The 26592-nt window shown below is 36.9% G+C and overlaps 16 protein-coding genes across 17 annotated transcripts; 4 read left to right on the forward strand and 12 right to left on the reverse strand.

Annotated features, from left to right (window-relative positions):
* Positions 1-1020: 1020 nt before the first annotated feature.
* On the reverse strand, positions 1021-1910 carry OCT59_004323 (uncharacterized protein; the record flags this gene model as incomplete). The annotated part of the gene is made up of 2 exons (XM_066148200.1): positions 1021-1680; positions 1863-1910. The coding sequence occupies 2 exons, from the start codon at positions 1908-1910 to the stop codon at positions 1021-1023; spliced, it is 708 nt and encodes a 235-aa protein (XP_065996822.1).
* Positions 1911-1961: 51 nt separating this feature from the next.
* Positions 1962-2516, forward strand: OCT59_004324 (uncharacterized protein; the record flags this gene model as incomplete). The annotated part of the gene is made up of 2 exons (XM_066148201.1): positions 1962-2145; positions 2272-2516. 2 exons carry the CDS (start codon positions 1962-1964, stop codon positions 2514-2516), a joined length of 429 nt encoding a protein of 142 aa, XP_065996823.1.
* Positions 2517-2552: 36 nt separating this feature from the next.
* OCT59_004325 (uncharacterized protein) lies at positions 2553-3434 on the reverse strand (the record flags this gene model as incomplete). Its single annotated transcript, XM_066148202.1, has 1 exon — positions 2553-3434. One exon carries the CDS (start codon positions 3432-3434, stop codon positions 2553-2555), a length of 882 nt encoding a protein of 293 aa, XP_065996824.1.
* Positions 3435-3634: 200 nt separating this feature from the next.
* Positions 3635-4147, reverse strand: OCT59_004326 (uncharacterized protein; the record flags this gene model as incomplete). The annotated part of the gene is made up of 1 exon (XM_066148203.1): positions 3635-4147. The coding sequence occupies one exon, from the start codon at positions 4145-4147 to the stop codon at positions 3635-3637; it is 513 nt and encodes a 170-aa protein (XP_065996825.1).
* A 218-nt stretch (positions 4148-4365) lies between these two features.
* OCT59_004327 (uncharacterized protein) lies at positions 4366-4916 on the reverse strand (the record flags this gene model as incomplete). Its single annotated transcript, XM_066148204.1, has 2 exons — positions 4366-4797; positions 4896-4916. 2 exons carry the CDS (start codon positions 4914-4916, stop codon positions 4366-4368), a joined length of 453 nt encoding a protein of 150 aa, XP_065996826.1.
* A 1637-nt stretch (positions 4917-6553) lies between these two features.
* Positions 6554-6904, forward strand: OCT59_004328 (uncharacterized protein; the record flags this gene model as incomplete). The annotated part of the gene is made up of 1 exon (XM_066148205.1): positions 6554-6904. One exon carries the CDS (start codon positions 6554-6556, stop codon positions 6902-6904), a length of 351 nt encoding a protein of 116 aa, XP_065996827.1.
* Positions 6905-9509: 2605 nt separating this feature from the next.
* Positions 9510-13269, reverse strand: OCT59_004329 (uncharacterized protein; the record flags this gene model as incomplete). Its single annotated transcript, XM_066148207.1, has 8 exons — positions 9510-9760; positions 9831-10123; positions 10194-10343; positions 10425-10903; positions 11192-11406; positions 11497-11549; positions 11695-11839; positions 12258-13269. The coding sequence occupies 8 exons, from the start codon at positions 13267-13269 to the stop codon at positions 9510-9512; spliced, it is 2598 nt and encodes an 865-aa protein (XP_065996828.1).
* Positions 13270-13483: 214 nt separating this feature from the next.
* On the reverse strand, positions 13484-15701 carry OCT59_004330 (uncharacterized protein; the record flags this gene model as incomplete). The annotated part of the gene is made up of 6 exons (XM_066148208.1): positions 13484-14326; positions 14395-14462; positions 14519-14766; positions 14840-14856; positions 14941-15316; positions 15394-15701. The coding sequence occupies 6 exons, from the start codon at positions 15699-15701 to the stop codon at positions 13595-13597; spliced, it is 1749 nt and encodes a 582-aa protein (XP_065996829.1). The 3' UTR covers positions 13484-13594.
* A 220-nt stretch (positions 15702-15921) lies between these two features.
* OCT59_004331 (uncharacterized protein) lies at positions 15922-16224 on the reverse strand (the record flags this gene model as incomplete). The annotated part of the gene is made up of 2 exons (XM_066148209.1): positions 15922-15965; positions 16050-16224. The coding sequence occupies 2 exons, from the start codon at positions 16222-16224 to the stop codon at positions 15922-15924; spliced, it is 219 nt and encodes a 72-aa protein (XP_065996830.1).
* A 2005-nt stretch (positions 16225-18229) lies between these two features.
* Positions 18230-18733, reverse strand: OCT59_004332 (uncharacterized protein; the record flags this gene model as incomplete). The annotated part of the gene is made up of 1 exon (XM_066148210.1): positions 18230-18733. The coding sequence occupies one exon, from the start codon at positions 18731-18733 to the stop codon at positions 18230-18232; it is 504 nt and encodes a 167-aa protein (XP_065996831.1).
* Positions 18734-18832: 99 nt separating this feature from the next.
* Positions 18833-19429, reverse strand: OCT59_004333 (uncharacterized protein; the record flags this gene model as incomplete). The annotated part of the gene is made up of 1 exon (XM_066148211.1): positions 18833-19429. The coding sequence occupies one exon, from the start codon at positions 19427-19429 to the stop codon at positions 18833-18835; it is 597 nt and encodes a 198-aa protein (XP_065996832.1).
* Positions 19430-19606: 177 nt separating this feature from the next.
* On the forward strand, positions 19607-20367 carry OCT59_004334 (uncharacterized protein; the record flags this gene model as incomplete). The annotated part of the gene is made up of 6 exons (XM_066148212.1): positions 19607-19629; positions 19709-19728; positions 19776-19848; positions 20010-20024; positions 20089-20187; positions 20328-20367. 6 exons carry the CDS (start codon positions 19607-19609, stop codon positions 20365-20367), a joined length of 270 nt encoding a protein of 89 aa, XP_065996833.1.
* Positions 20368-20407: 40 nt separating this feature from the next.
* OCT59_004335 (uncharacterized protein) lies at positions 20408-21470 on the forward strand (the record flags this gene model as incomplete). The annotated part of the gene is made up of 4 exons (XM_025314159.2): positions 20408-20435; positions 20525-20612; positions 20677-20773; positions 20910-21470. The coding sequence occupies 4 exons, from the start codon at positions 20408-20410 to the stop codon at positions 21468-21470; spliced, it is 774 nt and encodes a 257-aa protein (XP_025185761.2).
* A 75-nt stretch (positions 21471-21545) lies between these two features.
* OCT59_004336 (uncharacterized protein) lies at positions 21546-23512 on the reverse strand. 2 transcript variants are annotated; one of them, XM_066148214.1, is made up of 3 exons: positions 23227-23493; positions 21807-23136; positions 21547-21720 (listed from the first exon to the last, which is right to left on the reverse strand). In XM_066148214.1, the coding sequence occupies exons 2-3, from the start codon at positions 22877-22879 to the stop codon at positions 21660-21662; spliced, it is 1134 nt and encodes a 377-aa protein (XP_065996835.1). In that variant the 5' UTR covers positions 22880-23136; positions 23227-23493; the 3' UTR covers positions 21547-21659. The 2 variants fall into 2 exon arrangements, with proteins under 2 accessions (XP_065996834.1, XP_065996835.1); XM_066148213.1 differs by having other exon boundaries at positions 21546-23136; positions 23227-23512.
* A 366-nt stretch (positions 23513-23878) lies between these two features.
* OCT59_004337 (uncharacterized protein) lies at positions 23879-24659 on the reverse strand. Its single transcript, XM_066148215.1, has 3 exons — positions 24583-24659; positions 24413-24474; positions 23879-24336 (listed from the first exon to the last, which is right to left on the reverse strand). Exons 2-3 carry the CDS (start codon positions 24449-24451, stop codon positions 23980-23982), a joined length of 396 nt encoding a protein of 131 aa, XP_065996836.1. The 5' UTR covers positions 24452-24474; positions 24583-24659; the 3' UTR covers positions 23879-23979.
* Positions 24660-24917: 258 nt separating this feature from the next.
* Positions 24918-25718, reverse strand: OCT59_004338 (uncharacterized protein; the record flags this gene model as incomplete). The annotated part of the gene is made up of 1 exon (XM_066148216.1): positions 24918-25718. The coding sequence occupies one exon, from the start codon at positions 25716-25718 to the stop codon at positions 24918-24920; it is 801 nt and encodes a 266-aa protein (XP_065996837.1).
* Between the last annotated feature and the right edge of the window lie 874 nt (positions 25719-26592).

Below are 26592 nucleotides of genomic sequence, written 5' to 3' on the forward strand. Positions count from 1 at the left end.
ATGCAACTTAAAGATTCGGATGAAAAGGAAAAGCAGACCGACAAATATTCCCAGGATGAGGCAATAAAATGGCTTAAAAAATATATAAAAGACTTACAATAAAATTTCTAGGTATTTCGATGATTCGTCTGAAGCCGATATAGACGATATTATCGAATTATATGGTTAAGTATTCTAGTGGAGGTGTGGCAATTTCAGCTAAGTTAATACTTAGCCGTTAAGGCACTTCGTACAATATTATTTGTATATTTTTTCTCGTGTAATAATACTGGCTAACTTCAATTCCTATATTCGATCTAGTCACGAGGTGATGAGATGGTCGGCGTTACAAATTGTAACGCGCACGTGACTGACCTCTTCCGGCCTCCGATCATATATCCCGACCTCAGATATGTCTGGAGATAATCATTAGTATTTTGCATATTAAAGTTTACGATCAGCCGAAAATCTGCATATTTTAAACATAGTCTTTATTGGTATAATGGCCGAACTACGTGACCAAGTTTCCCAGTACATAGGATTCGAACCCAACAAAATCTATCTCCCGATCACAGAAGAGGATAGATGGGTGTTTCGTAAAATAATAGCAGATCGGGAGGGAATGGCAGATATCGTAATGGACGACTATCGATATTTACTACAACACGGTAGTCGACTAGGATTTGAGATGATAAATATCTGGCCTATTTCTATATTTTTTGTAGGTGAAGTATCGGTCACTTTCTTTCGGCTTGGCGCTCCACATATTCCATATTTTTTTCCCGACCACGAGCCATATAATTGCAATCAGTAGTAAGGTAAGTATGGAATATATTAACATAGGCGACATTAAGGAGTCCGCAACAATAGGAATAGCCGGTACTAGAGGTATTGCTTGGGCTGATGATACCATTTCCGCACCACTTGCAGAAATAATTTGGGATGAATCATTCATAGGCGGGAGTGGAAGGGATATTTCATTATTTTCCTTCAATTCTAACTGGTCCCCTCGAAGGACCTATTTTCCTCCCTTAATTTTGATCACGCTGAATACAAAGCATCTATTTCCCGTCTAAATATGCTATTTGATGACTCTATTCCCTTTTCCATACATTCTATTGTATATTCTTTCGAATTACGGTCTTCCTTTACTCGTTCCAATTCAAGCCTAAGAGAATCAATCTCTTTAAGATCGGATGAGCTTATTTGGGCTGGCTCTTCTACCACCCCTCCCGTTGCATCCAAATCATGATATGTACGCTCTAGATCTATGTCCTCCAACTTACCTTCCAATTCGCGTATTTTAGTTTCAAGAGAAAGAATCTGGACCTTGTCGGCGGACGAAGCTTTCCGGGCCAAAGTCGCCTTTCTCTTCAGTGTTTTAATCTCTGATTTGAGCAATTTGATTTCGGCAGTATATTTGGCTTCAAGCTCACGTTGTCTCTCAGAATGAAACTTTCGTTCGGAAATAAGTTGGGATCCAACCTTAGTACTGGACGCAATTAACTGGCTAGTTTTATTTACAATATCGGCATAGGATCGTTGAAATTCCTCCTCTCGCTCTGAATACTCTGAATTTTCGGCCTGCAACTTTTCGTTGAAATCAGTAATTTCAGAGTTAAAATCGATAGCAATTTTTAATTTTTTTTCGAGCTCTTGCTCATATGTACTACCCAGCCGATGTCCTCTATCTTTTATATCCTTCAATGTATACACGACATAATCTTGCGATTTTTGGTTATATAGCAGGAAAAAAAAATATGTTGCATTTTTTTTGAGACCACGTAGTCCCGAAATTTCAGAAGCACTTTATTTTTTCTATATATCGATACATATTGGTGGGCATTGAAATATATCAATAATATATTGAAAATTATTAATACGTATTGAAAAATATTGAAAAATATTGATATGCACATATTGATACGCATTGATATTTATTGAATAGTATTAATATTTTTAGTATATATAATCCAGTAAAGATGGTAGCCCGTATCCATGATATATATTATGATGCTAAGGCAACCCTGTTATCAGAAGCCGACATCAAGGAAATTAGAGAATCCAGAGGTAGGATACCCAATGCAACACAAAAAATGGCTAGTAAATTTCATATCGGACCTAAGCGTGTTTATGAAATATGGGATAACAAAGAACGCCTTCGAGGTGTGGTGCAGTAGAGTAGTTATTTCATCTTCCTCCGGTCAGCCTGTTTTAGACGAGAATTCCCAGACTGATAAGATAGAACAGACTGAGTCAAATATACATGGCCAAAATACATCCCCTTTGCAGAACTGGAAAAAAATATACGTGATGCTAAGGTTGAGTCTAGCAAATCTACCGATTCAGCTTTAGAAAAAGGAGGCAGTAAGGCGAAAAAGACTGGAGGAAAGAAATCGAAGTCCAAGTCCACGTTAGTAGAGCTAACACCATCTAGTATTCAGACTCAGCCAATCCAGACTTCAAAGAAGGATATAAATAATGTAAATTTGGATGCATCATATGAGAAGATGGTCAAAAAAGCACAAAAATCGTAGATGAAAAAAAGAAGCGTTATACTGAAAATAACTCGCCTATCCCCTAAGAAGACTTTCGCAAAACTCATTGATTTCCGCATTAAATTTGAGAGTAATGAAAAGCTTCTTCTCAAGCTCTTTCACGCGAATTGCCATATCCTCATAACTCACTTTTTTTTTTAATGTGTCCTCCTCCCCACTCAAGTCCTGCAAGTCATGTGAAATACAGTCCGGAGCTGGCAGATCATCACATTCGGGAGTAGTCCTCGCGTAATTCACCTCGAGCTTGTTCTTAACCTTATGCATAGTGACTGGGATAATATAATCTTTTCCATTAAAAGGAATCTTTAGCTCATTTGTATTCCAGTCCACTGCGCACCCATATTTCTTTAGGAGTTGGTTAGAAAATATTAGCGTTGGCTTATGATAGTCTACAACTATAAAATCTTCATGAATAGTGAGTCCAGGAGCTAAAGTAATTGGCAAATTGCGGGCGACACCAATAGATTCAATCGGGACAGTAGCTATACCGCTAAGGTCGTGTTTTTCAGATTCATCTATTTTAGCCTTAACACGAACAACAATATTCTTTGTTATAATTGGAGGCTCTGCTCCGGAGTCAAGAGTCATGGCTGGAATCTTTAAGCGTTTGATTTTGCACTTCACAGTAGCAACACTCGTTTTCGGCTCCTTCTTCTTGACGAAATCGATCTCCATAGGACCATCTAAAAACTCCTCCTCTTGACTAGACTCATCCGAAAATAAATCGTTGGAAGATGCCGATGTGTCATTTTGGCCGGAGACGCGCTCCATAGGAGCCACTATCTGTTCGGACATAACGGGACTAGAGTCTTTGGAGAAACGTTCAGGAAAAAATAATTTAAGCTCACTTAGGAGGACTTTACGAATAGTTTCATCTAGCGGAATTTCTCTCGACATAGTGCTAGACTTCTTCTTCACTTTTTTTTTGACTTAGATATATGAACATCAAGAATACCATCAGAATCAGAAGAATCAGAAGAACTTGTATCAGAATCGGAACTATCGCTGAAGAAGTACTGTCAAAGAGGAATCTGAATCTGGTTCTATAGCGAGATTGACCTTACCTTTCTTCGACTTCTTGCTTTTCTTTTTCTTCTTTACAGAGCACTTACGAAGTGCTGTCCAAATCTACCACACTTGGTACATTTTTTCTTAACGGCACTTTTAACGGCGGATTTGATAGCATTTATTGTGGCACTATTTAGTGTCATGCCGGCCATACTGTCAGTAATATCATCCACAGGGTCATAATTATAATCATCTTCAGGTTGCTTATTTGATTTTGTCCTTAGAAGTTCACTTAAAAATCGTCTAATAATAAGGTCTTCCCCTCTCTTATTGGCCGATTTTTTACTATTATCTAGTAGCTCTCGAGACAAAGTCTCTTGAAAGGATTTAGCTATAGCTTCTTGTAAATCAGCCTTAGTGATATTTTCCTGGCCAGAAGAAGACACCGGTGATAGATTTGGCGCCGATTGTTGTAACGCCTGAATCCTACTATTTACAATCCTATCAATATCTTCTGTAAGTAATATTTTGATGGGAAGGCGCTTTTGATTTTGTCTTAGTGGCCGGCTGGTTATAAATATCTTCGCCCAAAAGTAAATCATTCCTTGCTGTTTCAATCTCTTCCAGTGTCTCAATCAAATCATCGTTCAAAGGTCTGTTTAAACCCAGTCGTTTCATTTCTAACTTGTTTTCAGGGGACAAACCACGTAAAAATTGTATTCTTTTTTCACGATCGGATATTCGAGCCCAGCCAGCATATTTATCTATCTTTCTATAGAAATTTCTAACTGAATCAGATCCTTGAGTCAAAGTACCAAGATCAATTCCTGTTGCGCTCGAACAACTGTAGGATAATTCCTTTTAAACCAATGATGACCTGACTAATATTGATATCAGGAAGGACTATACGATTGTTGTTATTTAAAGCTCCATTCGGGGCATTGGTTGCTGTACCAGTATCGACGGGACGCCCACCAGCAAGAGTCCAATCTTCATCTGCGTGAACATTATGTGCTGGGATAACTGTAGCGCCAGTAGCTCCAGCCGGCAATCCTGGTGGTGGAGTACCATCAGGCGCATTAATCATGGCGGCCGTTATGTTAGCATTATTTAGGCCCACTACGGCTGCCATATTTGCTAAAGCATTTCCACATCTTACATGATTCAATCGCCATTTTTTACCTTTAAGCTTATCTTCAGCCCAACGTGATGCCTCATCTGTCAAGCAGGACCAGAATAGCTCTAAAGCTCTCTGTTTACCACCTGCATTAGCAGAAGAGTTATGTTGGCCGCCGTAAGATAGAGTCTGTAATCTTTTATGAATTCATCTATATCTTGTCTGCTTTCTACCTGAGAATCTTTTGGGTGCATGCTGCCATTCCTATATGCGGAAGATTGTTTTGTAATGCAAATATTTGTCCCTGCAAATTTAAAATATTCTGGCATTCTGCTCGAGTCTTATTTTTCCATTTCTCATATCGCTCATAGAGCCTGTCTTGATTAAATTCTAATAGACCTATATCTCCTCTACTTCTCTGTAAGTGGTGGGCATTTCGCTGATACAATAATTGTAAGGCAAATTTTTCTTGTACCAGTACACCTATACGGGTTTGCTTTCTTGCTATATTACCTATCATTCTATTTACCTGGTTTTGAGCATTGGTCCGCAACTGATGGAGATCACCAATAACATTAGCCATCCCACCTTCAGCAAGATCTCTTCGCGTAATAGCAAGATCTCGCTCACCTTCTGCATCATAAGTACCTTCTTTGCTCACGGACTAAATCCCGATGCAAATTATTCTCTTTTCGACGTATCTGCCTTGTCGCCCTTTTTATTTGGTCTATTAGAATATCTCTGCTCGTTGTCCTATTATTTAGATAACCATCTATAGCATTTGCTAGCTCTGTGATTGTGGCCATATTATCATCCGAATTATACAAGTCCGGAGAATTACCTCTTTCTGGTGAATTTTTTCGTGATGAGATGGTCCTGATCCGACATCGCAATTTCTCTACCTGCTCCTCGGAATCTACTAACAGACTCTCTATACTAGAAATATGTTTTTCATTATCACGAATATCCTTCTTAGCTTGATATAGTTGCTTTTTTAGGCTGGAGATTTCGAATTTTAGCTCTGCTATCTCCTCTTTTGAAGCATTCTCAAAACGTTCTATCTCACCGTTAAGAGTTTGGATTTCTTGTTCACAACGGACACATTCACGTTCCAGCTCCCTGATCTGCTTTTCATTTTGGCAGTTACTATCAACTTCTGCTTGCAATTCACTACGAAGATGGTAGTTCTCCTCCTCCAGCTCAGCTTTATATTCTTCACATGTTCTTCTCTGCCTTGGATGGGGCCTCCGAAATGCCATTCTTTTTTGCGATTATAAAAGAGAATCAGAATGAGCCAACCACAAATCTTGATAGACCCTATTGAGGCTCAGAGAATCGAAAAAAATATCATATTACGTGAAATATATTATCGTCCTCCTGGGTATTACTCCAATCCTAAATCATTGAGAGATGCGTGTAAAAAGGAGGGGCATCAATTCCGCCTGAGCGAATGCAAAGAATTTTTGGAAAATCAGCAATCACACCAAATCTATATGCCCCCACCAAAACATATCCCTAGAGTCAGTTATGGGAAAATAACACGACCAAATTGTGTCCACCAGTGCGATATAATGTTCCTTACCCACGATTACTACAAAGGTAAGACCTATAAAGCGGTACTTAATATAATAGACTGCGCTTCCCGATATAAGGCTTCGGTTCCACTCACATCGAAGAAAAGTTCAGAAGTCGCTAAAGCATTTAAGAGAAAATATGGAGATCGAAATAACCCATTAAGCAGCCAAAGCTTCTTCAATGCGATAATGGGCGAGAATGGATGGGCAAGACCTCTAGGCTAATGCAAGAGCGTAATGTCACTATTCGAGTGATTGGTCCATATTCCCATCGAGGTAATGGAATGGTGGAACGTTTCAATAAGACAGAAGGGGAAATGCTCTATAAAATTCAGTATGCTGTTGAGTCTATATCTTCTGATCCAAGATTAATAAGAACATGGGTTAGGCATTTGCCAAAAGTTGTCGATTACCTAAACAATTACCCCACACGCCTTATTAAAGCTCCGGGTACTTCAAAATGGGGATTAGCGCCTTCAGAAGCCATTTTATTGGAAGAGGTTGAATCTAAGCCATCAATATCATCAAAGCGACCTATTGGCAAAGATGAAATAACATTGAAGAAAGGTGATTCAGTTCGCTATCTTCTTGCAAATGCTGAATGGGAGGGAGGAATGGAGAATCAGAAAAGGGCTACAGAGCCCCACATACTCGCCTTCTATTCATAAAATCCGAAAATTGTGGTCTCTAAAAAGGAGCCTGTCCTATATTATTCTTGGGAGGAAGTGACGATAAATTTGTCTTCAAAGCGGGATGAAAGCAGAAGAACTCATGGATTTACACCGCATCCTGAGCTCCCCCCCCTCAAAGAATATTATCTGTAAATTTCGTTTATGTCTCCCCTATCAATAGCGAGTCTGATCACGCTAAAGATTATGCCAGAAGACGTGTGGTGGTCAGTGTCTAGGAAGGACTGGTCAAATAAATGGTCATGATGATATATCTTTAAATTAACTTGCGAAAATGGTGTGGTGTACACCGAGGTGGGAGCGTATCCACTAAAATATATCATGAAAAAATTTGAGCGTCGCTCTACGCCATCATACTACCGAAAGAACTGTACGATATATTTTTGAGGATCTACTAGGCAAGAAATTTCCACCATGTAGGGCTAAGTTCTTAGATGGACTACACTTGGATGGATATAATGAGGAATTGCGTCTTGCTTTCGAATACCATGGCCCTCAACACTATCATCATAATAGCCTATATCATCGGGAGAATGAAACTTTAGAAATACAAAAGATTCGTGATCAGAAGAAGCGGGATATATGCAAGAAGCAAAATATATGCCTTATCGAAATTCCATATACCGCTGATCTCCTATCCTATATCAGGCATACTCTAATCGGAAAGGGTTCTTACCAAAGCAATAAGTCGCATAATTTGGGAAACAATGTTCGGACATTTTATAGTATATAGTAATTCAGTGACCCATCACAATGAGAAGAATGGAATATTATATTTATCATCTCGATGAGGTTAAAAGTATGAAGAACACCAATCACCCTGCAAGTCCTGCATTTCCTTTTCGTCTGTTAATCTGCGGTGGATCTGATAGTGGAAAGACCAATATGATCCTTAATCTTCTTCTTGGTAATAAAATCCAGCGATTACATAAGAAAAGAAAAGGGAAAAGATATGTCAAGAATGATGATCTGGTCCTTATCGGGAAGCATATTCATGAACCGAAATGGGTATTGGTCAAAAACTGCTATAAGATATTTGCAAATGCTCCAGAAGCAACTCGGAAGAATGTTACATTTCGGGCCTTAAAGGCGAACGCTATTCCAGATGTAACTAAGTTTTCCTCAGACAGAAATACAGTTGTTGTATTTGAGGACCTTTGCGCTGAATCAAAAAAGATTCAGGATCAGATTGTCCCATATTTCATTAGCGGGCGACATCAAGGAATATCGAGCATATATGTGAGTCAGAAGTATACGCAAACTCCTAAAATAATCCGTGAAAATATTACGCATTTAGCCCTATGTCGAGGGAGTGGTAGTCAGGACGATATTAGTCGTATTGTGCACCAATACACAGATAATCCAAAAAAAGCATCCAAAATTATTGACAAACATCTGCGGGATCGGAATTTTGTGGTCTTTGATTTTACTAAACCAGTAGATGATCCATTAGCGATTAGACTGGGTTGGGACACGCCTTTGAAATTAGAAGAATAAAATCTAAATTAGTGAATCTCTGTTCACAATGAAAAAATTATCCTTAAATGATGCTTGTATTATTGCCGAATCTCATGGTGGAATGTACCCCGCGAACATCCACACAGGATACGGCTAGGATGGGACCAAATTCTCACTAATGAATAGAATTTTCTTAGGTACTAAGGACGAAATGTATATTTTTTCCTGGTTTCTAGATCATGTTCAGATTCACTATGCCTCTTCGCCCATAAATTCCTTTCATAAGTGCTGGAATATATTTTTGGCTCTATAGTTATATCACTATGCTTCATATTGGAAAGGATCTGATCAACAAGAGAGACAATTTTTCTATCCTTAGCAGAAATAATATCTTCCAGATGCCGGCATTTATTCTCTAACACATCAATAGACTTTTCTGCTGATGTAATGGCCTTTTTCGTATCAGGAATTATACTTTTGAAAAAAGCTACCGAATCTGATAATTGGACAACTTTCTCACCACTCTCTTCCAAAGACCTGGTCATAGCTACCTCACGAGACTTATACTGCTCTTGCAATTCGAGAAGCTCTTCAATCTTTTTTTCCAATACCTGCTTTGATATACACAATTCCTCATTTTCTTGCCTTAGCAAAGTTTCACAGTCGCTAGTAATAGGCTTCATCTTCTGACGCTCTTTTTGCTTAATATAATTTCCAACCGCCTTATTTAACAAATCTTCCACTTCGGGATGAATACTACTTGCCTGTTCCATCGATAATGGATGTTTTCGTGAAGTAAGACGTCGCCATACATCTATTTTGATGGAACAAGGGAGCTGGTTAAGTTGCTTTAAGTAATATACGTGAAAAGATGGTGTTAGTATACCGGTCATTGTTACCATAGGTAACTAATAAAAAATTTTGAGAATTTTATAGATTCAGAAATTTTATAAGAAAAATTTTGAGAATTTTATAGATTTTGGGCGAACCGAGTTCGCTGAAATTTGCCAAGAAAATTTTCTGGGACATAATGTCTCGGAAAATGCCAAGATTTTTTTTTATTATCTAATACACTGCTTTATTAATAATATAACTTAATAAAAATTACATGTATGAAATCTCTATTCTATGAATTTTTGGGGGTCGAAACTGTTACTACCATTTCACTAGAACTATGGTCACTATCCCCCGAGTCAGGATTATATAATATTTTGTGAATTGTACACGCTACAACCGTTCTCAATGTCAATAAAGTATGGATAAGCGGATATACAGCACTTGGTGAAGTCATGTGCAACGGAATTGTTGCCTCCTCTATTAAACAGTACTTGTAAATTCCCGATTCTTTTCGCATAGCATAAAGTTCTATAACATCGCCTAGAAATGGATAGAGCAAAATATGAACGATTTATGAATATATAAAAAAATAGAAGTAATTTATTTGTACCTGCAATGTTAATAGTAAATATGGTCAGATTCTGCCTCTTTGATGATTGGTTAAATATCTTTTTAAGGTTTTTTATGTTTCTCGTAGTGTCTATAGAATCCTTGGAAAAACGGATTAATTTTTTGTGATCACGAACCCGCTTATCCTGACTGGAATTAGGTCTACCGGTCTCAAGATAAACAATTTCAAGTTCAGCTTTTTTTCCTAACTGGGCTACCATCATATAATCAGCTCTTCGGGCAATTTTACGAGAACCTTTTCGTGTAGCACTAGCTGAACTCCCTTCTTCGCCCCTTAATTTAGAAGAAATATTAATTGAAGCAAAAGATATGATAGTGGTGTATCTTTTCAAGTTAAACTTACCATATGTCCCACGCTGTTGGTTTTCCTGGTAAATCACTCATCACTATATTTATCAATGGAGCGAGAACTTCGCAAACATATGATCCTTCATTTATCGATTTTTCCTTCTTTATATATGCTTCGTATTTTGGCGATTTCCAAATTTTGAGCCTATAATTGTTTATCAGTTAATAAGTAAAAAAAAATGACAATTTTTCGAGACCGCATGGTCCCAGAAATTTGATGACTTACATTGATTCTAACATTCGTTTTGTTAAATCATGTAATTCTTCGGTTTTATCCAACCATTCTCCATAATTAATATTGCCCAAATCATCATCCATATTAATTTTAGATTCCTCATTCCGGATAAATTCTTTACAGGCTTCCATTACATCATGATTCTGTTCTAACTTATATCTTCGAAATGGCTCCTTAAAAATATCAGAAACTGACCCAGGCATATTTGTAAAGGGTTCTGACTTGATATCTAGAACACCTGAACAAATCGGATGATCGAATCCAAGACTCTCCACATTAATTTCTTCGAGTTCCGTTTCTATTCTCTCCCACATGGTTTTCTCATAACTAGCGCTCTCAGTTATGCACTGTCCAACATCACGCTTCAAAGATCGTAAATTTGTATTTGCATCTTCATACCAGGCTTCGGTATCGATTACTAATGCTTCCATTTCTGAGAGTGAACATAGATCTTCGAATGCAGTTCCAACCTAAAATGTATTTAAAATTAGTTTCCAAGACTCGTGTGACAAATAATTTAATTATACATCGCGGGATCAGATTAGGTTTCCATTTTCATAAAGTCTCAAATGCCGGCAAAATGTTTGATATGTAGCCATATGCTAATATATGATATAAAACTAGTTACTGCCGTGCGGGAAGTAATAATATTACAACGGACATCAGCCTCTTCGCTAGTGATAATACCATACTAGGAAACCTAAAAAATACAAGTCATCATATCCATATATTTTTCATAAAATAATTCATTACCATACCCGTTTAGCTAATTTTTTCCCGGTACCAAAACTTTGAAGTTTCTTTCTTCGCTCGACATCTTCTGGGGGGACTCTTTCTAAGACTCTTTTCAGAACATTCTCAAAATCCTCCACCTCCTTTTCGAGAACGCCTGTCCATTCACCTTCCTCTACTCGTACAAATAATGCCGTGGAAATTCTGACAATATCGAGGGGTTCTCTGGTTAAAAGAAACTCTTCCATGTTTAGATAAAATAAGAAGATAATTGTTAGTGAAAAGCTTGCTAGGCGAAGAAAAAAAAACAATATATGGTAAATTTTAATACCTTTTCGCCATACTGCCTTTTTAAATGTCTTGCATTTCCCATTCACGTCCTCTCTAACTCACATTCATGTTTGGGGAGATAGAAGAAATATGCGAGGCACTTTACGCCAAAATTTTATGTTTAAGAGTAAGACATGCGGGAATATTGCATTGTAGATCTCAACATTGCAAAGGCGTTGGGGAATATGCATATACGAACTTTTTTTCGCCTGACCGCTTAATACTAAGACCTAGCAACGTTATATAATGTATTTCTGTCGAAATTAGTGAACCCCATATAGTAGAAATAGCCTGTAGCTCTGGAGAAATAAACTCACAAATAAATGCTATTCCACTAAACGTTGCTAGGGAAAAAAATTCGAAATATTTTTGGGTGTGTGAAATTATTTCGTCGCACAAGCATAGAGTATTACTTATTACATCATATCCACTCAACGGGATCAGAAACACGTTTATTTTCTGTCGCATGGCTGGTCTAACCCAGATTAGGCGGATCACAATTTTTATTTCACATAAATTATGAAGGTGATACATTTCACTAGGCGATCACCCATACATTGTAGTGGAGTAAGCGAATGAAAGTAAAAAAAATGATTTATTGTATTATTAAGTAAAGCGTCTTTGGCTAATAATTATACATAAATATAATACTATATTATTTTGATAAAGAATCTATGGCCCGAAAAACTCGGCACACATATTCACAATTATTATTTGAATCTGAGAAATCTATAATGTTAAACTTCCCCTCGATAGTAAAACCATATTCAGATTTAAAATAGTCAATTTCTAGCGAATCACATGGATATGGTTTGCCTGTTATTTTACATCTATAACGCGCATATTCTGAACTTTTAACAAAGTTTACGTTGCCATTGTTATAATATTCATTAATACGGTAATATTCAGGATTCGATAGCCACTTTAACATATAAGACCAATCACCATATGTAACGATTCTATAGCCTTGCTGATGTAATACTATAAAAGCAACTATATATGCTATATTACCTAATCGATTATGTAACTGATCACTCTTCTTTTCTGCCCACTCGCGTGGAATATGACCATCATATAGATTATTCAGAAAAGATTCAGGTAAATCTTTAGCTAGAATTTTTCGATCAATATACCATACATATGGATCATAAATATCTCTTTTACCACGAGGAGATAGAAACTTCTTCTTGTCAGGAGTACCATCATTCCTCACCATATTCCAAACTCGTTTTGCCCAAGTTTCAGGTCTCAACTTGAAAGCTCTCCAAGCCCGTTGGACAACTTTTACAGTATCGATTAAATGATTTACATGCTTTTTCCAAGTTTCATAATCATCCGCATAGGAATAAATAGATAAGCCTTTACTGAATTTAAAACAATATGTTAGATAAATCTCTTCAATCTCCTTTTTTGTATTCTTTTGTATAGATGTACTGCGCCTTTTGGCCGTTCTAGCAATACATTTCTTCAGATGATCATTGCCACATTCGATGGTATTTTCACGAATAATTACTAAGGAGTCGCATACAGTGCAATAAATATGTAATGAGCATCTCCCAGCTTTAAATTCCCCATCTTTATATGATCTTTCAATCATTTGAATAAATCCATTCTTGGAGAAGTATTTTGGGTTATATTCAAGAAGTTTCTTAAATGGATAACGAACACGAGAATACCACATTTCTGGCGTTTCACTACTATACCTATATTGCAAATTGTTTAACGCCTGCACTACTACAGGATTTAAACCAGAATAGTAATTAGTTTTATCCATTTTACGGGTATAGTAAAATTATAGCAATTTATAGCAATTTTATCAGGTTTTTATCAACTTATACTATAAAATATCATGATTCAAATTTCGCATAACTAGAGCGGACAAAAATTTTCCGATCAACTCAATTTATATGTAAAATTTATTTCGTCATGCAAGCAATCACACAGATGATTTGCTTATTACATATTTTGTTGCACATACATATATTCATTGTGGCGGAAAAAAACAGTTTATTATACACACAGTTGTATTATACATATTATTCATACAATTCATTTGCTCATATTAAATACCTTTGATCTATATAATTATTTTTGCTATCTCATGCACGTTCAATACAGTGTAATATCCTGAGCGTTAAGAGACCTCCAAACAAGTCATTTTTATTTTCTATTGTTATCACAAGTTCATCTTCCTCATAAATTTCATCTAGGCGTTTTTTAGCATCGGTAACAAAAAGGAAGATATGAGGTCCAACATTTCTGCACTTATCGTGTTCTTCCTTCACAAGCCCCTTTGTTAACATAATTGGCTGATATCCATCCATCAATTTTTTACGGCTAACCACCAATTGTTTATCTTGAATGAGGATGGGTGGGTTTGTAAGCACAAATGAATCTGCAAATTCGGCTCCCTGGAGATTGTGATAAGCAATACATTCTGATGACCGATGTTTAATAAATTCTCTCCAATTCTTTTGCTCAATCTTCTTATTTGTTGATTGTACCGAAAATACAGGTTCAAACTCAAGGAGTTCATCATTCTGATTTTCGCGCAATGGGATAAGTTGTGAGAGCTTACATGTGCATAGACCAATTGATCCTTTTTCAATTAATCTCTGGTAGATTGCCCATAATCGGAACATAATTACTGAAATTGTTAAATGTTCATTCTGGTCTGGGGATAATGCATTGCTTAGAGTATCAAGAACTTTGATTGGTGGGATCACAGAAGTATTCCGACTAGAAAAAATTTCATGCAGAGTAAGAAAGGGGATCTTAAGCTTTTTTTTACGATTTCCCTCTAGGAAAACAAGCTCATCTTTTTCCAGGTCCTGTAAAATACAAAAATTAGGTATATATGGAAAGCACTGAATATCAAGATTATAAGTGTATTACTTACTTCAACTTTACGTTTCTTACTACCAAATGTAGTTGATCGATCAACAGGCCACTCAAATATGGTGTAGGCTGTTAAAATAGGGACAAGCTCAAGATTGTCTTTCGCCATAAAAACTTCAAAGTACCGGGAATACTTTGTACCGATCTTTTTTTTAGTGCCTCAAGAAGCTTTTGGCAGTACTCTGGTTTATATTGACATTTTTGAAGGAAGTATCGTAACCCACTTTGATAAAATTTCTCACCATATGTAAGTTCTTTATGCTCAACAGCTTTACCGATGATGCCCATCTGAAATATCATAACTTCTAGAAAACGACCGACAACACCAAGAAGCTCAATTATATACTCCAAATGGATGGAGATCTTATTGATCCTGCCGATAACAATGCAATAATATAATAAGTAATGTTATGAAATACGCAATCCACAGCTAATATACTATTCACCTTTTTGTTTCATCAGTCTAACAAAAATATCAAGTTAGAATAGCTAAGTATTATTACAAAATCAATTAATGAGAATCTTAACACTGATAATAATAACTTACCACTCCTCGGTTAGCAAGTTCTAATATAACTTCTTTAGCATGTTCGACTTTCAACAATGGTAAATTTATGTCCTCAATTTTCGCATTTGTTGACTCTATTAAATTAAACAAGGCGTTTGCGTGTGTTCCAGTCAATATCACGAAAAGAAAGTAACCATTTGATATAACCCTTGCAAGAGCCTTGAGAACTGTCTTGAGCCATTCGGGACGTCCTTCGTTAAATAGTATATTTGTCTCATCAATGTTAATTATAAAAAGGCGTTTATTGCCTTTTTCATTATTTGGGAAATAACCTAAGATTATATCAATAACTCGATCGAGTTCAATCGTCTTAATTCCAAGTATTTGTCTAAATTTTGTAAGGGTGATATCGATACTGCAAGAGCGGTTTGAGGTGATTTAGTAGTGATTTAGTAAGTAAGGATTACGGAATCATAAACAGATGGAACTTACTTCTTCAGAACTTTCAAAGCCTCATGTAGTAATCTTATTGCGAAAGATGTTTCAGGATATTCAAAATCTTCATCCGTCAAATCATCGCACATGATTTGAAAAATCTGACCTGCATGACGGGCTTCTTTCACTGCCTTTACAACTTCGGAATTTATCTCTGTAGAATAAACCTTTTGGTTTTCAAACGCTACCCTAGCAAATGTTGTTTTTCCTTTTCCAGCCGTACCAACAGCCGTGGGAAATCTTATCTCTTTCTTTGGCTGGCTAAAGGCTTTTGGATTTATGACAAGGCGATACAAATTATCCATATTCTTCATAAGCTTAATGATCTCTTTTTCACGGTTTACAAACTTTAGATGAGTTGAAATGTCAGAAACATCGTTTGGAATATCGTCCGATGGTTCATGAGGTAGAGGATCACGAGCATATGGTTTAATAATTTCTTCGATCTCCTCACTACTAATTAGATTATCTATAGCTTGTGAAGTTAGTGGATTAGTGGATTAATAAATATGAAATAGTGAAACGTCACGTTCGAGTTGACCAATCATTACGACGCAAAGGCTTACCTTCTAAATTGACCAAAAAAAAGACGCAGTTAGTTACTGGACAAGACACAGTGACAGCAAGTTACCAATTATGGCGCAAGGGCTTACCTCTTAGAGATTTGGCATGTTTCCTCAAGTAGTTGACTTTCACTTCATCTTTTTCGATTGTTGGAAGAACTGCTTCCACTTTGGTCGTGTCTCTATTAGTAAAAAAATCGAGTAGGTCGGCCTTTTCGTTATCATCGAAAGGAAGGTTGTTAATTTCTTTAAAAATAGTTGACATTTTTTTTTATTTGTGAGTTAAGAAATTAAAAAGAAGTAATTGATAAGAATTTTTTTTAAAAAAAAAGAAAAATCGATTTGCTGAAGAGATTTATATATGGTTTAAAGTTAAGCTATAAGCTATATGAACGCGTCTTAAATCTAATTAAACTTCTATTATGAAAACGCGTTTTGTAAGTCCGATACTGATCTTACTGATATAGAAATGATTATAAAATTCGAGTCATCTTAAGTATGACATGATATGACAATTTTTTATATAATACATAATTAAAAATATAATAAATCCGATGTGCGAAACTTTATTAATTTTTTTTAGCTATGAAATGTATGATGCTATCAAAGAGGGAGGGAGTACGCGGATCCTAGGCCATTTAATGCGAGTCCCAGCACCACATTATTTCTTTGCTCTCAGAATAATTTCTACAGATAAATTTGTTTCTATATCTACTACTAACTACAAGATTCTCAGCTCCATACTCCTTTATTACACTATATTTTCGAAATAAATAATCCCACCCATATCTACGCTTATACATATCACTCCTACCCACACAGACTATGTAAAAGATTAAGTTCCGTACCCATGATATATTAATTTCGAACCTATAGAATCGGAGAATAGAAATAAGTATATGCCCATAATTTTTGATAAAAAATAAACGTTATACTTCATTTCATCCTTACCATGATATTTCATTTTTGTAGCATTCCACTCCGCCAATATTTGAGAAAATTATTGCTTAATGTTTTTTGGATCGAAAGATTGTTGCTTGATTTATTGCGCCAGATGTTTGATATAAGACATGTGATGAGAATCAGGCAAAGCCACAATTTTACTGCGCTGATGATGCTGATATTACCCCCATCACGGGGAATTATTTTTATGATTAAAATTTTATTCGATATACTGCGCCAGACTTCGAGAATCAGCCACAGCAATTTGGTTAGACGCGTATCAGCGATCCCGATTTTCTCAACGAATATTAAAAGGATCAAGAAAGGTAATATGTCCGTTTTATTTTTGAGCATCTATATAGGTGGGAAAATCGATTAATATCGTGATGACGTTCTTCCGGAATCTAGCCAATCAATAATCAAACCCACCTTATTATTATTTTGCGGAATATACTCGTTTGGTTGATTGTGGATATTAATGATGAATATAACGGTAAATTTGATTAGTTTCGTTTGTTATTTTTTTGTTTTACTTGCACAAGGCGGATAAAAAAGTTCACTAACTAAGACTTCACCTTTTTATATAATTTCCAGGATCGATTCTGGAATACGCTTTTGGGGTAAATTATGTTAATATGATCGCATCACGAAAATCTGATCAACCTCCTCTCCTTAATTTAACACTATCCATATGTAAAGATCATCAAGGCCCCTTTTTAATAATAATATACGTAAGAATTTTGAGAATATGCGAGAAAGTTTGAGAATAAATTATTTTGCGCAACTACTTGTTCCCGTGATACATGTGACGTATATACTATGCGCATTTATTAAGTTCTAGATCAATGATTTCGTTACAATAATTGATTGAAAAAATATATTAGCATACACGCTTCCCACAATCCCTCCATTGTATATCTGAATTTTGTAAATTAATTGCATCTTTGCTTTATTGATCATACGAGAAAAAAATACATAATACAAATCAAAGACTGCTACATGATGCTACTTCAAACTAATTTAAAATGATAAAAAATTGAAGCATTATACCGCTTCCCCTTCTGTGATGCTAATATTATTCTCAAAATCCTAATGAAAAAATTGTCTATTAGCTTGTTGCTTCCTTGCAAATACCCAATATAACCGAAAGTAAACTCACCTTAACTGCACAATGTCTTGTCCAGAAGTTTCTTCTCCAGTATTTTTTTTGCCGGCACTCTTTCATACTGCAGTACGTCGTGAATGTTGCATCACTTACCTATTTGGAAAAAAAATATCTAGATATCGTACTATGCATTTTTTCAGATGATTGATCTCACATGACTGGCCTATGCTACGATCGCGAACTTGAATTTATTGCTTGAAGTGAAGCAAGTAAGACAATATTCTGTTCCATACCATTCGCCATGTAATCCATAATTCCCATGCTTTCCATCGCAGATAGGGCATGGTGAGCTCCATGGCTGAGGTGATGCAAAATTATAATTATCAATCCCTTTAAAGCTATTTCGGAATTTCAGGTATGTGAAATGCTCTAAGACGGATTTGATAATTGATTCTGGATCGGGTCTGGCTTTGAAGGTGATAGGCCCTTTTTCTTCACATTGCTCACCGGAGGAGGGAAAAGATAAATCGGATACTTTGTTTTCTGGCGAATTTATGACTTCCGATTTATATACTTCTGATAGTTGCCATGGCTCATTTCCTGTTTCTTTTTTATAACTTTTGTATAATTTGGAACGAATCTTATCTGTCAAAATACTTGGTAACCCAGCTAATTTGGCATGCCAATTCAGATATTCGGGAGTTAATATTTTATCGGGCTTGGTCATGTTACCTTTTTCTATAATTGCAAATCAATCTAATTAGGTATTAGTTGATATGTGTAAAAAAATAAATAATAAAGCAAATGTAGTCTCAAATTTACCTGACTATGCAACTATCTCAATTTCGCGCTGTTCACATTTAATAAAATAGGATCTGGCTTCATATCTACCTTCTATACCTTCCTCATCATCATGATCTAACTTACATAATGGACATGGAGTCTCGTCGGTAATTCCATAATAATCGAACTTTTCACTACTAAATTCTCTATATAAATTAGGATATTGGTCCAATGCTTTGTTGCGAAAATAGGCGCGGTCATAAGTTGGATTAGATTGGGATGTAGATGGTACATTTGCTTGAGACATGTCTGATGAAATCATTTCCGATGGAGCATTTGGCTGAGAGAATGCTGGTACTTCAGCTGGCAGACCACGTGTGTGTGAGCAATTGTTCACGCCGATCAATTTTTGAGATTTGGTTAGTTCATCAGTATAAAGATTTATTATATTCTGGATTTGTGCATCAGTTAGTCTAGAGATTGCATCAGCACTAGATGTAACCACACCAATTTTATCTATTCCTATTCCTTTAAACAAGGTATAGATGTTTTTAGCCTTTTGTGTCATCTTACGCAAATACTCTCTCTTTTTACCGGGAAGATACAGCTCCATTTCATCATAAATCTGCGTTCTTGCCATTTGATCGCTAATATTATTTTCGGATCTAAGGGTTATAATCTTTTTTTCATATTCCTCACTATAGTAATACCATCGTAATTTTTCTTTCCGACCGGTCTTTTCAGCCTTGTCAAATAAATGAGCTAAATGAAGTACAGAACCTGGAGTTAGGTCAGCATTGACTGGGACATCTGGAATATGTTTGCTAGATATAGAATTCGGTAAGGATGTGAGGAATTATGGCATTTAATAAATTCAAGTAGTTCGCGTATTAAATCTTGTTCCACTTTCTGATTATAGGGAATTTTTTGGGGTGGAGTGTCCTGCTTATTTCCAAAAGACTCACAGGGTATCGCTGACTTTGCAGATGATTCCTTTGGAATCGATTCTTCAACTACCTGTTCTGGGGGAGTTACAAGTCCAGTGCTAGTCGTAGAGAGGTCTGTTATACAACTGGTGTTAATTGCTGGTGATGACTCCTGGACAATCAATTCGCTCTGAAGCTTTTTTTCCCGCTTCCTCTGCCTGATCTCATCGCTAACCTTTCTTCTATACTCCTCATCCAATAAATCATCCGTCTCTTTATCCTCCAATGACTTAGTTTCTGTACAAATAGGTTTGCATGCATTAGAATTAAATGTACTATCAGATGTATTTGATGGTTTTGCCATTTTTTCTAGTTTACCCAGGCGAACAACATTGTTTGGGTTCTCGACAGAGCTAGCATTGGCCGATGATTGTTTGATTTCCTTGATATCATCATCCATTTTGGCAATAAGGTTGGTCTTTTCTTTATCTCTCTGCTCTAGTCTCGTGAACCTAGCTTCATGTTCTTCCAAAGCGCACCTTAACTTTGCATTCTCAGCCTTGACCTCTGCATTCTCATCCATAACCTTGATATATTTGGCCTTAACCTCAGCATTCTCGGCCTCAAGCTCAATAATGCGTTGTCTCAATGAATCAAGTTCAGATGACATGATAATATTTTAATGTTCTATAATGCTAGTATTCAAAATCGGAAAAATATGTAAGCTGATCGTGAACAATTGTTCACGCCGATCTCTTTTGCCAAGAAAAAAAAATATTAATAGGGGTTTATGACAATCATACAAGTAGGCACGATCCCTTACCCTGAGTGCCTTCGGCTGGGATCAACTTATTCGTTGTCTCTCTCTTTCGAGGCGACGATAGATTTTTTTGGCATGTTTGGAACAATAGCCCGTATAAGATAATGTAGGTTTATCACATATTCTGCATGGAGATTTTAGCATATTATTTGCACCCGATTTCCAGTGGAGCGAACATCCTGCCAAGCGGGTGCATACTCGGCCACAAGTACTCCCATCCTTTCTAATATGTGGGCAGGTAAGACGATCCATTTATTATATTCTTTCTTCACTTCCATTATAAAATCCGATTTCAAATTATGGAAAAATCTGAATTGAACTTCGGTGGAAAAAGTATAACATAAACGAAAAATATATACCACACCATACCACAGTCATCATCTATGGACACGCAAAGAGCAGTACTTAATATTTTAACAGGCCGATGGATCAACCCAAACGGAAAGCTATTCCAGAAGTTGATTCGTGAAGGTTACAGATATGCTAACAGACTTTCGGATTATTTAGAAGATATTGGAACTATGAATATCGGTGAATTCGAATTAGACCCCTTAATTGACTTCTATTATCCAGCCTTAATTCCGCCTTTATCTGTCTTAGCAATTAGAGAAGATATTCGTAAAAACTTTCCTATTAGTGTAGAATCTGCGGTTGTAGGAGGAATGAGTTTATTCACCCTTGAAAAAAATAAACAATCCTCGCTTCAGAATCTAATCCGAATGAATTATTCCAATGATAACTTGATCACACTAATAGGAATAACTTGGGAGCAAGAAGAGATGAAAACTTGGAGGAACGAGGTGCTCATGAAATTCCTCCATAATCCGAATTTGGTACTTTCAAGATATAAACCAAATGCATTATATGACGCATTCACAAAAACAGATATTTTAGAGCCGGAGCATGTATTAGCTCTAACACGGCTACTCGGTTAAAATGTGAACATGATATAAATTTGTATATAGCCACGGAACCCCCATTCCATGACTATATTTTTTTCGCTTATCATATATACTTGCAAAATTCAATTTTTTATTAATATATGCAAAAATAAATACATAGATCGGGTCTTAGCCCGCGATACAACTGATACATGACGTCTATGCTACATCTAATCCTACAGTCTAACTAACCACCTTACATTTACGTGACTTGGAAGTTCGCCCCTCCTTCTTTACGAAATGTCTGTAAAATACATGATTATTAATTATAAGACACTAGGAATACAGGAAACCACAATACAGTAATTTGCGAAATAGTTAGACTCTTACACAATATATCCATCTAGCAATTGAGATAATTTGAGCTGTTCCTCCTCGAAAAGCTTTCTCTTCTTTTTTGTATCCTCCCGGCTTGCCATCCCGAAGTCAATCAGGTATAGGGCACCTTTATCGTTAATTAAGATATTTTCCTTCCGAATATCATTATGGAGGATGCCATGTTTGTGGATTGCTTCCAATCCCTTAATAGCCCTTGTCTTTTGCTGTTCCGTTATTTTTTGGTCGCTCAACATACTACCAACAATGGTTAAGCCGATAACGAAGCTCATGCCTCCTCCATAATATCCATAACAGACCAGCTTTGGGATATACTTGCCTTGAATATCAGCTAGATCTTTATACATATCTACTTCTTTCTGCATTTCTTCCAGAACATACGATGGAGCCTTCGATAGGTCTACACTCTTCAAAGCAATCATTTCACCACGAAATTCGCATAGGAGCGTTTTTCCACTTCGTCCTTCACCTAGTATGCTCTTAAACTTGAAGTCTGCAAAGCTAAACTTTTCCTGGTCTACGTTGGAAGCGCCAAAGGCGGATGACGATTGTTGATTCGCAGAGGTGCTGGAAGCCTGATTATTTAATGAGGAGCTGGATGATGATTTTGAGTTTGATCGAAGAGTTCGTGAATTATTATCCCCTTGAGCCGGCACTAGTACTTGAGGTTTAGGAGAGTTGGGATTCTCTTTCGCCTGTCGAGTTAGATAAGCATATGCCTTGAGTACGGGTGGAGATTCGGATTCCAGTGAAAGGGTTTTTGAGATCCAGAGCTTCGTGTGTTCTCGGCATAGAAACCAGTGATTATCATAAGTGGTAAGAATACCGTATCTAAGTTCGTTTCCTCCCATATAATTATAGATTTGTTGAATTACATCCTTGCCCTTACTCGTATTATAAAACTCGGGAAATGTCTGTTCACCCATGTCTTCTAAAACATGCTTTCTTTTTGCCTCAATCACCAAGATCAACGAACCCACGAGATGACAGGTGAAGTCCGGTATGCCAGGAGAAGTAGGTGGACGTTTTGAAAAATTATAATCTGATCCCATAAGCTTATTTAACATCAAACAAATGTTGATAGATATAGCAACGCGAACATCCTCTTCATTGACTATCTCTATATCTTGGTTAAATTGTGGCCTCTCGAATATCGGTTGTTGGTCGAAGCGGAATTGATTCACTTTATCGAAAAAGTCGCCCCATAGTTGTACACTTGTCGGCGGGTCACCATTAACCTTTGTAGTGGTCTTCGATTTAGTACAGTCCGGAGAATATGTTATGGGTGGTGGAATACACGATAACGCCTCTTCCAAGCTGAGAACTGGAAACGAATGAGTTAAAAATTATGCGAGGGTAAATGACGAAAAATTAGCCATTAAGGCGCTTTGCATAGACTATTCCAGACACTTACGTGGCAATTTTACAATAACATGGATATGTTCTTCGGGAGGTGAGTCTGGGAAATATTTCGAAATCTTTCTTATTGCCAACAGCTCGTCACTGTCCTGGAGTATTAGATTTCTTAATTGATCGTCCTGATCGCCAGGGATCGACACCTTCCATAGCTTAAGCTTGTCTGCAGGAAAATTATCGAACTCTGGTGCCTTTTTCGCCTTAATAGCGTCCTTGAGGTCACCAACAAGACTACTCCCTTCTATATGGACAGGGAAGGCGTTCGCGGTTGTATTTCCTTTGACGAGACATAGTAAAGTGATAGGCATGTTTTCAGCTTATATAGTATTTTTTTGCGAAATGTTATTGGCTCAAAGTGTGGTATGTGAGGACAAGAGTTAAAAGAATTTTATTTGCGAAAAAAATTCTGAGGGCTGGTATATGTGAGAAATTCAACTGTTTCACAAGCCTGCCGTATGATCGGCCACATTGCATCATAGGTGCAACAATCGCCTAATCACTGCGCCTCCCTAACCGTGAAGACTCTTCTCACTTATCACCTGATATAGTGCTACGCTTTTTTATATAGGCTAGATTGGTTAGATTTATAGTCCGATATTACATAGTGATCGGGTTCGCACCCCATATCATTACACGTGACCCGTTTCTCATAACGTTCGATAAAAATACTTTATTTATGAAATAAAAACGTTGCCGGAAGCCGGCTTACAATACATAAAAATTGCGACTATAGCGCTACATGACACTAAAATTATGGAGAATATACGGTGACATGGAAGTGACCCGCTCGAGGTTGAAATTGATCATTAAAAAAAGAAGAAATATAGGCTTGAGAGTTCATTGGTCTTTCGCTAACTGTTCCGGGATGGATCTGACGAATTCTTAGAGAAAGATTAGAAAATTGTACCCCCAACAGGCCTAACTGGTTTAACCGGTTACGAATTGCAATTTCAAGTCCGCCAACCGTTCGACCTGTGTTGATTGTAATTTCTTGAGCTACTTGGTTGCTTGGAAGATCGAAGAGGTTCCCTATGGGAACGATAAGACAATTGAGAGTGATATCAATACCATCCCTATCATTGTTATCGGTCATTGTGTAGCGAATTTCCTAAATTTAAGAGCCCATAGTGAGTATTTTTTATGTCGCACTTCGCTCCCATACATAACTTCTATCACATACGCACCTTAAATTTTTTTGCGGAAAGTTGGCTGAACTTCCACATACTCCTACATGCTTTATATCTTGCTGGAAAAAGAGCGCCAAGCCGAAGTTAAGGAGATAAGAATAGTGATTAGCATTGTCGTATGATGCCAAGAGTTCTATGAAGGCACATGTAAATGGGAATCTTCATACCTTTTCACATGTAGATCTACCGGAAGACACAAACTTGGTTTTACGCCTGGCGATCTCGGAATTGCGTGTCCCTCAGCCTTTCATAACATATGCTTTTATCGTCACTATTTACTTTTAGAGTTGGTCCTGTGTTGCATGTAGACCTCCTTTCAAGCGAAGCGCCTGTGAAGCAGGCCATTTTTTCCTATGATTGTTCAGGAAAAAATAAAGAATAAAGGTTAATATGTTTTTTCGATATATATGCAAAAAATATTATGTCGCACAAGACCTGTCTGGTGATCCACTTATTTTTCTGTCGCACAGGAGTGGCCCAGCAAATTCTTCCGAGCTGAAGATCACCGCTCCGGACTAGCTAGATTGGTAGTGTACCACCCCGCCATAGAGGGTCTTGTTAATTCCAGATTAAGAAAAGCAGAAATAAAATTATTATTAGAGAACCCAGATTGGGTCGAAATCTGTACATTGCTAACCTGTCTAAGACAATCACTAAATGCAGTAATAAAATCAGGCGCATTTTCCTTTTCAGCTTGAATAAGCATTTCTACCATTTTATCAGGATCAAGATCGTGACTATAATAACATCCAAATCTTTCGATATACCTTTGACTTTCTGATGACAATCCTTTATGGAATAATTCTCTAAGATGATTTTTACAGAGCTTGATAACATCATTACATCTCTTTATCTTCGAGTAATAATTCACTATTGAGTCTTCACCTTGAAGCAATAACCCATACCGGAACTTATCTATCTCATCTGCATTGTCATCTACCTTAATCTCATTTTTATCAATACCATCCGGCCATATTTCCTCTCGAAGTTCATATGAATAATATGGCAATTCTATTAGGCTCAATATTTGTGGAAGATAAATAACATCAGATTGTAAGAGTACATGGAATAATGATGTTGAATTTCTTACACTGGGCAGACTATATACAAATCGTTTAAGAGTTTCCTCCCTCCAATGCCTGACTGCCTTTGTCTTCCAATAGATTTTGATTTCGCAAAATAGATCTTCCCAGTCTTGCCACTCTGGTATAAATTCAGGATTTCCTTCATTATCCCATTCATACCTCGATCCATATTCTTTGATAAATTCATTGTAGCCTTCATCTGTCTCGTCATCTGACATTTTACTAATAGAGCAATTATACTTAATAAAAAATAAAGTACTGGCAGCGTGCATAGCTTCTTTTCAGTATATGCGAAAATTATGTTGCACATGGATGGCTGACCGCTGATCCACTTATTTTTCTGTCGCACAGGAGTGGCCCAGCAAATTCTTCTTTCGAGCGAAATGATCACTATCCCGGGTTGACGATCAGTATTCCGGACTCGGCCATAGGCACCTTCGGTAAAATTTTCCACATTAAATATATTACTTTACTATTAGCGTGAAATACAATATTGGAAAGCTTTCATCCTGATCGAAGGGTCTTAACTTTCTTTGGTCGCGCCCTTCTTCGTTGATTATGAGGGACAGCCTTTTTTTTCTCTTACCTCAATTATCTCAACCGAATCGGCGGAAGACTCAGACGAATAGTAGGAATCCTTATGCACATCACCTTTCGGCCCTTTTTTACTAATTAGCGAGGGAACTATTTCATGAATTAAGTCGACCACATCTCCCCTATCTACACATTCGTCCAGATATTTTACATCCCTTTCTAACCTTTTTACCCTCCTTTCTAAAGTGTTATGTTGGGAATGATATTCTTCCAACTGTTTCTTTAGCACCCTATTTTCGTCGAAAGCGTAATATATACCTCCGCATTCTGCTTATCTGTTCCTAATAACTTGGCTATTTTCTCTGTACGCCTGATAACTTCCTGCTCGGTGGGCGTACTATCAGGATGAATGATTTTGATCGGCTACCATTTTCATGATATATTCTATATGCTAGATCTTAGGAGAGCGAAAAAATAAAATTAGCCGTAAAGGCGCTTCGCAATAAATGGCGTAATATATTCTATATGCTAGATCTTGCTCGAGCGAAAAAATAAAAT

This window comes from Rhizophagus irregularis, chromosome 12, assembly GCF_026210795.1.
Source record: "Rhizophagus irregularis chromosome 12, complete sequence".
NCBI lineage: Eukaryota > Fungi > Glomeromycota > Glomeromycetes > Glomerales > Glomeraceae > Rhizophagus > Rhizophagus irregularis.